The sequence below is a fragment of the Daphnia magna genome, linkage group LG9, assembly GCF_020631705.1.
Source record: "Daphnia magna isolate NIES linkage group LG9, ASM2063170v1.1, whole genome shotgun sequence".
Taxonomy (NCBI): Eukaryota; Metazoa; Arthropoda; class Branchiopoda; order Diplostraca; family Daphniidae; genus Daphnia; species Daphnia magna.
Genome location: NC_059190.1, coordinates 5,195,610 through 5,208,032, shown reverse-complemented (window position 1 = coordinate 5,208,032; position 12,423 = coordinate 5,195,610). Strand labels below are relative to the sequence as shown.

The window sequence follows — 12,423 nt, the reverse complement described above, 5'->3', positions numbered from 1 at the left end:
CGAGCTAGAGAATATATCAGCTTAGAATAGATCCGTGGTCTAGATTTGTATGAGATAAATGTTAACAAAATTATTTCTGTCATGAAAATAGTGTAATTGTTTAAGAATTAAATAATCATTAAATATATACATTAAAATTGTTTCCCAAATTTTAAATATAATATATTTCATCAAATATTTATTTATTATATTCGTTAGCTATATTTGCTCTGAAAACTATTGTAACGAAAACTGACCTAAATATCTAGGCCATACACCACGTGGTCATAATACAACAACACGTGTACGGGGTATAAAAACCACGTGCGCAGAGTACCGCGTGCGGGGGGTGACACGTGCGCGAGGTGACACGTGCACGGGGGTAATGACACGTGCTGCAACATGACACCTCCCTAAGAGCGCGAACCCTTCATAAATAAACCTTTGTCTCACCGTCTGACAGTTAAATGTTTTAGTTACTTGTTTAACCTTGCTTAATATTATTGTTTATGCTAATGAACTAGTTTAGGGGGGGCTTTTCTACAGGGCCATTAACAAACCTCAAATTCACTTACTTCCCCATAAATTTCCTATGCAGCTAAAATTCACCCTCCCCCGAATTTCTATTTTACTCTCGTTAACTCTAGCTTAAATCCATTTTAAACGACCTGTCAAGAACCGTCAACTTGACTCGGGGTGGGTTAACACGGCCCACATCTTCCTCTTGATTATGTAAAAGTAGGTCACGGACCGGCTCGTTCGGTATATAAAGGCCATGATTTTCACCCCGAGCAATCAGTCTCCTTTCGAGATCCCGACCACTCTTGGAGCCTCCTACCACCAGCCGTGCCACCGTACTCACCTTATCGGTATGTTATTTTTAATTTAATAATTATTAGTCTTATTATTCGTCTTGATTGTAGCCCTAAATACACGGCATTCTGGTAAAATGCCTCGTTCATTTAACCCTATATTTCGTAGAGTAAGATGACGCAATTGAGCGTTACTCTACACTATTAACGCAAACAAGCTTAGAACACGGATCTCCCGCGTCACCGACGGAAACCTATCCAATAAGCCACTATCAATTTACTAGCAAATAGCTAGCATACTGATTAAAAAATTCCCACATTGAAGAATATTTAGGAGCGGGAGGATGGGAATTAAAACAACCCTTCATTAACTGTTTAACTTCGGGGTGTTGACCCAAAGAAAGACAATCAACGGAAGGTAACGTACAGAGTTGGGGGGAGCGCGCTCTTTTCGAGAGCGCGCTCTGAGCGGCGCTCAGAGCGACGAGCGAAGTCGCTCAAACTGGAAAAACGTGAGAGGGAGCGCGAGCGAAGACCTCCTGAGCGGAAGCTCAATGACTGCAACGCCATCTAGCGGTCAATATTTAAAACTAATTGGATGACGGAATATTTCCAAATAATATTCATCATCTCGTTCTGTGCTTGTGCCAAATTGCCAATAAACTGAATCAAGTAATTCAGAAGCAACCCAAACAGGCATTTTATTTATCCATGGCCTCCAATCAGAGAAGTAACAAGACAGGTGAAAGAGATTTTAATGAAATTGAAACAGACTGTAATTCTCAATCGTCTGATCACTCTGATGTCTCGCACACGTTGTAAGTAAAAAATAACGTTGGTTTTAATATTTATGTACTGTCAGTTCTAATCTATCATACTTTTTCTAGGGTGAATAAGGAAGTCGTGGAGATGGAAGTCATTGCTAGTGCTGAAACCCATTGTACGAGTAAAAGAATCCAACTACCAGCAAATTACTTTACTTTTATAGAAGATGTGAAGAAAGGAAAGGGGTTCAAAGTCAAGTGCCTATTGTGTCATCAGTTTAAGACAAAGTATGCCTCTAATGGACAACCAGAGTACCTATCAATAACTAACAACTCTGCATACAATGCAAAAAGGCATATGAAGGTAAACAATATTGAATGTAACAGAACCTTCAGACTTTTAAACTATTTTATCTTTGTCGTTCAACTTCCAGGTAAAACATCCTGAGAGTCTTGCTTATTTTGAACGATGGTGTAAAGAGAAAATCAAAGATGGAAACAATACTAATGGTAATGCTAGTATTGCTGGTGCTGGAAAAGGGAATGTCTTTCAAAGTAAGCTAGATCAGCACTTGAGTTCCAGTGCTTCTAAATCTAAGCCAATAAAAACACAAAAACAGCTTGACGATATGATACTGGTAAGAATTTTGCATTCAAACTTGAAAGATGAGTTAGATAACGATTCAAAATTGACTGTAATTCTCTTTCTTATACAGAATCACATCATCTCAGATCTTCTGCCGCTAAGTGAAATTGAGAAAGAGGGATATAGAGAGCTCATTGGTGGTTTAATTGGCTCTCTTGTCATTAAAAGTAGGCGTTCTATGATGGAACTGCTGAACAAGAAATATCAATCCACCAAAGATAATTTGATTGCCGAGCTTCAGAAAGCAGAGTACGTATGTACGACTGCAGACTGCTGGACAGCTCATAAGCGAAGCTTTTTGGGCATGACGGCCCACTGGCATTCAGAAGACAAAGATTCGAAAGAAATCGTACGTCGAAGTGCTTGCCTTGGAGTACGAAGGATTTACGGAAGCCATACTCATGATGTCATTGCTAAGGCAATTTCAGATGTTCATGCGGAATTTCAGATTTCCTACAAAGTTAACTGTACAATTACCGATAACGGCTCCAACTTTCTTAAAGCATTCAAAATGTTTTCAAGTGTAACACCCCAAGATAAAGATAATTTTTCTCGAAGATCCGATGGTGATGAATATGAAGAAGATGAGTTTAATGACGAAGAAGATGATGAGGAAGATGTGGTTTATATTGAAATCGGCGAAATTCTAAATCATGGACAAAATCAGCTGCAAATGGAATGTGATGAAGAACACGAGCAAAACATATCAATTCGAAAAGAAAATATAGGAGAGGACGATGTTGACAGTGACAATGAAGAAAGTCAGATCCGTCTTCCACGTCACTTCCGCTGTACGTGTCACACTATAAATCTGATAGCCACGACCGACGTTAAAAACATCGTGAATCAACGATTTTCAAGATTGAAGAAACAACTAGATGCTAAACTATCTTCCATCTGGAATAGACAAAGCCGTAGCTCATTGGCGTCCGACCACATTAAAAAGATCATGGGAGAACTGTTCGTGATTCATAATGCTACACGCTGGAACTCTTATTATGATGCATTACGTAAAGTGCAACATTTCGTGACTCACAAATTTGAAGAACTTCAAATGGTTTTTGATCATTTTAAAGTTAAAAGGATGACAACAGCGGAAATGGATTTTCTCAAAGAATTCATAAAAGTGATGAAACCAATCTCTGATGCCCTGGATGTTTTCCAAAGTGAATTAAAAATGTCTGTTGGGTGCGTTTTGCCGGTTCTAACCCTTTTAAAAGAAAAACTCATTGGTTTCCAAGAAGACAGGAGTTTTACTCATTGCGTGCCTCTAATCACTTGCTTGATCGATGGTGTTGAAAGAAGATTTTGCAAGTCATTTGTTGACGACTTTATGCGTCTTGCAGCGATCAGCGATCCACACTTTAAGTTGACTTGGAGTCCTGAAGAAAAAAAAGCGTACGACACCGACCTCCTGAAGCGAGAAGTTAAAAGACGTGGGAATGCTACACTTGAGTAAGGACTAAGGAGCTATATAAGCACTAATTAGAACAGAACTCAATGCAATTATTTCACCATGCTTGTATGGTCATTTCTTTTTATTTTATTTTTTATTTCTTCAGTAGAACTCAAAGCAGCCATGACGAAGGAAGTTGCAGTGATTTTTCGCCGCTGAAAGGAAAGAAACCGAAGAGAAATAGATTCTTGGAAGGATTGAAAAAGAGGGCCTCGACCGATGTTAGCGAAGTAGAACGCTACTTTAATGACGGTGTCGGTGGTTCCCTGGAAGATCTCCATCGTTTCCCAACTATAAAGCAAATATTTCTGTAAGTGTAACATTTTCCGTGCTAGCTAATTGATAAAATGATGTGTACTTCCTAATTTTGGTTTTCTTTCATGTTTATTAGGGAATACAACAGCGCACTGCCGTCGTCCGCCGCATGCGAGCGGCTGTTTAGCACGGCAGGACTAATTTTCGTTCCCAAACGTACAAACTTAAAGGACAGCACTTTTGACAAATTAGTTTTTTTGAAAAAAAAACGGGAATTCCAGTAAGAAGGATTCATCTTCTAAGTAAGTTGTAACTTGTAATGCAGTTGTAGTGCCAAAATGAAGATGGAAATATACAGATTTCATATGGCATTTTTTGTACGTGAGCGAAGAGCGCGAGCGCGAGCGAGAGCGCGCTCACTTTTTTTTTTTGCGAGCGAGAGCTGAGCTACGCTCACTTTTCAGCACTGAGCGGAAAGCTCTGAGCGCGCTCTCAAATCAGTGAGCTACTCCCAACTCTGGTAACGTAACAGACAACATCGATCTATGAATACTGATCGTAGGGTATGCTTTACCCGAATGACTAAGATATGCTAAATATTCAAGGACAAGATTTAGATTGCCAGGCAAGGGATTGGCCCGGACAACCTCCATGCGGTTAAGATGAGGGAATTGTCGCTCGTCAGAGGGTGAGGTTCCCCTTTGCTTGACAAGAGAAGATCCGTTCGAAACAGAATCACACGAGAATGTCGTTGGCCAGGTGTAGCAGGAGTGGGAACCAAGGCTGACTGGTCCATAGGGGACAAATTAACACCAATTTGGCTTGCTTTTTCCGGACCTTCGCCAGAAAGTGGGCTACTAGGGAAAACGGGGAAAACGCATACCCCTGAATGTGTTTCCAGCGGAGTGAAAAGGCGTTTATCGCAAATGCATCCGGCTGTAGTATCCAGGATTTAAATTTGTGATGCTGAGCGTTCCAAGCTGCAGCAAACAGATCAATGTCTGTTTTCCAAATCAGAGAGAGGTCTTGAAAGGCCGATTTCCTCATTATCTAACCGCTGGCGTCGAGCGTTTTCCTTGTTTGTTCGTCTGCAATAGAATTGAGAAGGCCAGGTAAATGTGAAAAAGAAAGGTTATTCTACGACTTTTACACAACAATCGACAATTAATCGAGCTAAATCACATAAAGCTCTGGATTTCGTACCACCACTTTGATTAATATAGCATACTGCTGTTGAATTGTCGAGAAAAAATGAACCGACAGAAAAGTGGAGAAAGATGTGAAGGATTTTAATGCGTAGAATTCGGCAATCCGCTCGAGCTCGCTAATATGGTGCAAGTAGTCGATCAGTCCAAGGCCCCCGGGATTGAATTTCATCACAAGTAAAACCCTATCCATGAAGAGAAGCGTCAGACTACCTGATTACTTGACGGGTTCTTTAGTTAGAAAGCACAGCCCTTTAGACAAGGAGAGATTCTGTAAAAACCAAGAAATATCTTCTCTAACTTCCAGTGGAAGAGAAACAACTTGAGAGACATCGCTGCGTTTAGAATGGAAGATGATAAAATCGTTGCAAATTACGATAGTGCGCTTGAGCGAAAGGCACCACAGGAATAGTCCATGAAAAACTTCCGATCAAGTATGATAGTTATGGAGAGACATGGATCCTTTCTCTAGAGCACGATGACAAATAGATTAGAGAGATACCACTTTTTCGAGTAGGAGTGCCAACAAAAGTGTAATGGAATAAAATAGTAGTCCAAGAAACTCGATAGATTGCGTGAGGGAAAGAATGGACTTATCCCAATTGATAAGCAACCCAGCAGAGGTGATCAAGTCAATTGCGGTGGCTAGATCCCGAAAATTATCTTCTCGGCTGCTACTCATAATAATAAGATCGTCTAAGTAGATAACTAAGCGAATTACCTTTCGACGAAGTGAAGCAACGACTGGTTTTAACAATTTGGTGAAAAAGCGAGGAGCTGAAGACCACCCAAAGGGAAGGCAATTAAATTGATAGGAGAGGTCCCGCCATATAGGGGATACACAAAAAGAGTTGGTGTTCCTTTCTTACAGGAACAGCTAGATATGCATCCTTAAGATCTAGTTTGACCATCCAGTCGTCCTGACATATAAGCTGTTTAAGAGATTCCACTCCTTCCATTTTAAAGTGTCTGAAATCAACGAAGGAATTTAATACCATAAGATTAATAATTGGTCAGAAGCCACTTGTCTTTTTGGGGACAAGTAAAATACTACTGTAAAAGCCAGGGGAGGATTTTAGGACAGGAACTATCGCGTTTTTTGTTAGTAACTCGGAAACTGCGTCGTCGCAAGCACTCTCCATTTCGAAGGACATGCGACAATTTTGCTGAATTGCATTCTGACAAGGGCAAGCAATAAAGTCAATGGTCGCACCCGAGAATACAATATTTAAAATGTAGGGATCGTTAGAAACCAAAAGTCACGCAGAAGAAAATAGCAATAATCTTCCGCCCACCGGAGGGTAGCTATAGTTAACAGAAGGGAAGGGGGGGGGGAATCAAAATATACTGTCCCAGAGCGTTGAGAATTTCCACTACCGCGGGCGGGTTGGAAGAAGGCAGAGGAAGTATAGAGTTGTTGGCTACCATACGACGTCTGTTGCTGGGCACCACGGCTGCCTCGGAAGGAATAGCGTGTCAAGCGTCGATGCGAACCTCCATTGCGTCCGATTTTAGCTATTTTGCTCTCTCTTCGTCCGCTTCTTTTGACAGAGCTTTGAGGAAGTGGACTCCAAAGAGGCGGCCAGTTTCACGAATGGAGAAAAGATACTGGTCCGATAGCAGATTGATGAAATCTGGGGTGGTCTGGCGTAGGATGTTCTATCTAGGATTTTTCCTTACTTCCGAGAAAACAACACCCCAATGGCGGAGAGCAGACTCCACATACTGATTTAATATATCATCAGGCGGCAGCAAGCCCCAAAGTTGAATAAGGGGATGAGCAATGTCAAAAATTTTATAACAAGTAGACAGCCATGTTTTTTCTACTAGGTCAGCGACCGAGCTTGATGATGATTTCAGACATTTTAAGGTGTGACCCATAGATTCATCTAGGCGCGGGCATTGTAATTGGAACGAACTTTCATAAACAGGAACGAAAACATAACGAAGACCTTTAGCCTCAGCAGGCGGCAGGCCGTTAATCATCCATCCTCGTAGTGATTTGGCTCAAGAACGGGGGATGGGTGGGATATGAACGGATGAAGGTTTCGGTTCACGAGAACGAGATGACAACTCACTTGAGTGACGAGGGGATGTCTCGCGGGGGTGACTAGGCGGTGACTCACGTGAGCGATGAGGGGATGAGTCTCTATGGCGGCGTGGTGATCGGGAACGATCACGAGATGATGTCTGTAGTGGCATGTGGTCAGAACGATCTCGAGAGGTTACACGTGATGGCGAACGATGAAGACTCCCACGAGATCGGCCACGTGATCGAGCGGATGAAACCGGGTATTCTGAACGGATTACGTAGCTATAACGCAAATGACGACCATGACCACGAGAATCGAGTGAATTAATCGAAAAAGAATCGTCATTACCATTCGTAACTCGAACGCCTCGAATATGCAGTGGGTGAAGAGGGAGAGGAGCTAGGCACGACGAAAACCTCACTGTAGCAGAGCTTAAACTGGTATGAGGAGTAGGTACTGATAGGCCCACACGGTTGCCGCTAGAGGGACATATGGATTTGATTTTGTATATTGTTAAGAGCTAATACAATGTATCAACACCGTTGAGGTCGACGCCGGAGTAGAGTGCAATAACGAGTAATGGAAAGACTCTGTTTGGAAAGACAGAAATTGTTCTCATTAGCCGGGGGGGGTAGGGGAGTCTACCGATAATACAGTCTACACTTTTTTCAAGATATTTAATACCTAGGGGAAAAAAGGTGTCAGGACTGACATTACCCAACCCCCTTTTGATGATTTTGCGCAAAAACTGCCCTACTTCTCCATAAAAAGGTAAACTATTAATGTTTACTACCCACATATGGCTTTTTCATAATAAATCTGTGTTCACCTTTTTGTGTAGGAGACTGTACATAAAAGGATTCATACCGAAGAACTTGATATGCTTGTTGAATGAAATGCAATCAGACACCTAGCGAGAAAAATGACACCGGAGCTGAAAGGAGAAAGGGGACGCTGTTTAACCCGGCCAGGAGCGTCCTCTGGCTCTTCGACCCTTCTCAAAAGACTTCTCAATTAAGCCACGTGACTGTAACTCTCGTGCATAACCACACCCTGTGTAACATTCTTTTCACTCTTTACTATATTTTGACGTAACTACTAACGTGACTGTAAGTATTAGTTGACTTGTCAGTCTATCAAGATTAACAGAATAAATCCTGTCAATTGACTCATTACACAAATCTCAAGTGCTTCATTCAACCTTGTGAATTACCAATACAATGGAAATCAGTCAAACAAAGGAGCTATGAAACTACTTAAAGACACTGCCAAAGAACAGACTAGTGTAAAACTCTATTTTCTCCATCCATTGGAACCTAATATCAAGATTTTGTGTTTCTTTGAAGTTTTGCACTTTCTGAAATGCGTTTGGAAGTTTGAATGATTACATTTATTGTACAGTCACTGAAAAAGGCGTGAACGGGCGTTCTTTACGTGTAGCTAAAAAAAAACCCTTTTTACTGTGTATTAGCGGATGGTACGAGCCTATGGCAGGGGTTAAGATACCTTATTTGCTAATTTTTGTTGTTTCTTTTTCCTATCCTTCCACCCATATTTACTTAAATTTTCTTCTTAACACTAATTACTATTTTATCATGGTTTGGCATATACAGTTAGCCTATTAGTTTTAATGTGTTAACAATAAATACTCAGTATGAAATGAATTTCCAATGTCGAGTCAGGTATTCGCGCGGTCTAGGTGATGGGGGCTTAGTCGGCTGGACAGACAAACACACACCGTCATTGCGCAAAAAACGACGGCTCTTTCGTGCAACGTAGACTGCTTCGTTTCTTGATTTTGGCCACCGGCCTTGGGCGATCAGAGTCTCTGAATTTTTCGGCTTGGTGTACGGCATTTGAGGCGCGTTGATCGTCGTCTGGCGTCAAGTGGGCATCGTGTAGGATGGAGTGTAAGAGCTCCAACTGGTCTAGATGTTTCATCCCGGTTTGGTCTTCGCGATTTCAAAGGTGGTTGGAAGTCACCGCGATTTTTTGTTCCTTTGTTTCCTCATTTGCCGACGTGTTAATAGTTGCGTTTTCGCAAATTGGTTCAGGAAGAGGGATGGAAAAAATGCAACTTTCAGTTGTTTGATGGTCCGACACTGATGCTGGTATGACAAATTCATCTGCGAATATGCTGTTTCCATATTGGTGATTTTCCTTGTCCTCGTGTTTTTCCGGGTGGGAAGAGGCTTTCTCAATGGTGACTCGGCTTGCGACAATAGCAGCCGAAAAACAGGTCGAGATATTTCAATTTTCAGTGTTTTACTTACATATTTTTTTTAGTTTCTTGAATTTTTCCGACCACAATGCCTTTATTTTCTTCTTTAATGGTTTTTCTTTGATTTCGTTGACAGAATATTTTTCTTCAATTTGTGCCATATTCGGCGAAGAGCTGCTGTAGTAGAGTTTTGGTAACGCGTCCGTAACGGCCAAAGCTTCAGTCGGCGGGTTCATCCTCGCTGCCACCAGATGAAACAATAGGGGAAAGATGATGTTTATTTAAATTTGACAACAATGACATTACAAAAACACAGCGGCAAAAACAAAAGGGAAAAGGTAACTGTCGGAGGAATCGGGAGAAGACTGACTGCCTCACTGTCTGACTGGCTGCTCGACTGGCTGCTCTTTAAGTTTGTCCGTCTTTTATGCGGCAAAACAGAATCGAATTTAAAGTCAAACGAGGTCAGGTGTGTTCAAAAATATAAGGTCGGCGGAAGAAGGCCGGCTTTACCATTAGAGTAATAAAAGTAGAAAGTGGGACATTCGGGGCAACAAATTTGGGGTCAAAACAGGGCAACGGCTAGAAGATACGGGCAATAAAAACAACACGTTAAATTTTACCGTTTGAATTTTGATTTTGTCGGCGGCTCGTTACAATATCATACAATCCCCACCCAAACATGTCTACACATTTCTTTTTTTTTCCTCTTTTAACAAGGCGTCTTATGGCAATACATTTAGCCATTTTTTTTATATTTACGGTCGAACCGTAAGAATAAAGTAAAAAAAACACAGCGAACTCACTGATGATTTGGCCACGATATAATAGGAAAGGTACGCTCTCGCGCTATCCCAGTCTCTTGGAGGAAACGGTGGGTGTTCAGTAAAGGGTCCCAAGATTCCCCGCCAGGTTCGCTAGTATAGGAGGCCCCTTGCCTCTCGGGGGTACAGTAAAAATTGGGGGTTTTCGTTCGTTATCTATAAAATTACCAATCAATGTGTCCAGAAATTGATTTCATTTAAGCTTAATTTAATTCCCTATCCTTAAATACCTAATTCATCTAGATTAGGCAATTATTTTTATGTTTAATTTGTGATTGAAATTTTAAAAAATTTTAAATTTGTGCCTTTCGCAACATTGCCTATTTCATTATATTATATTAAACACATTTGTCTTCTCTCTAGTGCAGCAACTTTTACACCATTGTTAAAAATGGATATATTTAATAAATATTGACGAATTCTATTTCTAATGAATTCAGCACTAGAGAGAGGACAAACGTGTTAAATATAATGAAATAGGCAATGTTGCGAAAGGCGCAAATGTAAAAAAAAATTTATTTTAATCACAAATTTAAAATATAAATAATTGCCTAATCTAGATGAATTAGGTATTTAAGGATAGGGAATTAAATTAAGCTTAAATTAAATCAATTTCTGGACACATTGATTGGTAAATTTATAGATAACGAACGAAAAACCCAAATTTTTACTATACCCCGAGAGGCGAGGGGCCTCTTATACTAGCGAACCTGGCGGGGAATCTTGGGACCCTTTACTGAACACCCGCCGGCCTTGGGCATAGCCGAGAGCGTACCTTTCCTATTATATCGTGATTTGGCTGTTATGCGAAATATATCGCATATTTTTAGGTTTATTTCCCTGGACGGTATTAGCTGATTCAGATAAAGATTATTTTCATGTTTTTACGTTTCGTGCCGCCGGCGCCATTATGAGAGTATTCCCTAAAAGTAACCACTTTTTATTATTGTTGTTATTTTTTACTTGTTTGGTGTAGAAATATCAGGTGCCTCTGGTGGGTAGCTACCAAAACTAAAGTACACCTACCATGTTTTCGGGAACCGTGCAAAAGTAATTTTTTTCACAAGTAAATAAAGTAATTAGCAAAATACAAAGAAATATGTTTGATGGTTATTAAGGTGATAGGAATTAAAACTCACTAGTATATTTGTTCTTAACCATTAATATGTACATGTAGATCTATATTATTTAAAATTTCAGCAAAAATTAATAAGCTTCATAAGTATTTCTAAGCTACGCACTTGTAAATATTTTACTAAGTAATTATGGCTACAAAATAAGTTGTTCTTCCGGATATATATTCTTAAGTAAAAAATTTCATTGTCCTCATGATAAATAATTAATTTCAGAAGTACATTTTGTATTAAGAAAAATAAATGTTATAATTATGGGTGCAAGAAACGTTGTTCCTAAGTAAACAAAGAATGAAATAAATCTTGAAATAAGTAAATTTTGTTTTTGTTCATACGGATGAAAGAAATAAGATGATAGATATTACTGGCAACAAGTATTTTTATATTTCGTACAAGTATTTACGTTCGTAACTATTTAAAGACATAAGTAAATGAACACATTGGTCATTTTGAACTTGTTTATTATTGCTCATAAGCACATTTTTCATATTTATTTTAATTTCATGTATTATTGGAGGGGGTTACCCAATACCCGTTAAACCGCACTGACCTGCCCTAAAAATAGCCAATCGGTTTACTACTCGAGTTATTGCTTTTCAAGCAATAATTTTACAGGAATGGATAGAAATCATCAACAGCTATCCATTCATGTATTTTTTTTTTAATTTAGAACTCATTTTTTTCCCAATTATAGTTTTTATTGGGAAAGGAAATTGCCTGAGACCCGTCAAACAACACCAACCTACAAAAAAATAGCCAATTGGTATACTACTTAAGTAAGTAGTTTTAAAGCGATAATTTGACAGAAATGGATAGCCCTCATCCAGAGATGTCAATTTCTATCAAATTTGTCAATATTATATTTACATTTTTACGGATAAAAATTAATTTTATTTCGTGTACTACTGGGAGAATATGGGGGTTACCTGAGGCATATTAAACCACACCGACCAACCCGAAAAATAGTCAATCGGTTATAACTCTAGTAGATACGTTTCGTTGCTACAAAAAATGGTTAGGCATTATTCTAGAAAAACTGAATGTGTTTCTTATTAAGAAGGATACGTTTTGCAAGCTGTTAACAAAGTAGTTCTA

General features: G+C 39.7%; 1 protein-coding gene across 1 annotated transcript; it reads left to right on the top strand.

The window, feature by feature from the left end:
- Nucleotides 1-805: 805 nt before the first annotated feature.
- On the top strand, nt 806-4,266 carry LOC116930735. The gene is made up of 6 exons (XM_045179135.1): nt 806-1,609; nt 1,679-1,919; nt 1,990-2,193; nt 2,272-3,656; nt 3,764-3,967; nt 4,049-4,266. Exons 1-6 carry the CDS (start codon nt 1,503-1,505, stop codon nt 4,194-4,196), a joined length of 2,289 nt encoding a protein of 762 aa, XP_045035070.1. The 5' UTR covers nt 806-1,502; the 3' UTR covers nt 4,197-4,266.
- Nucleotides 4,267-12,423: the final 8,157 nt, after the last annotated feature.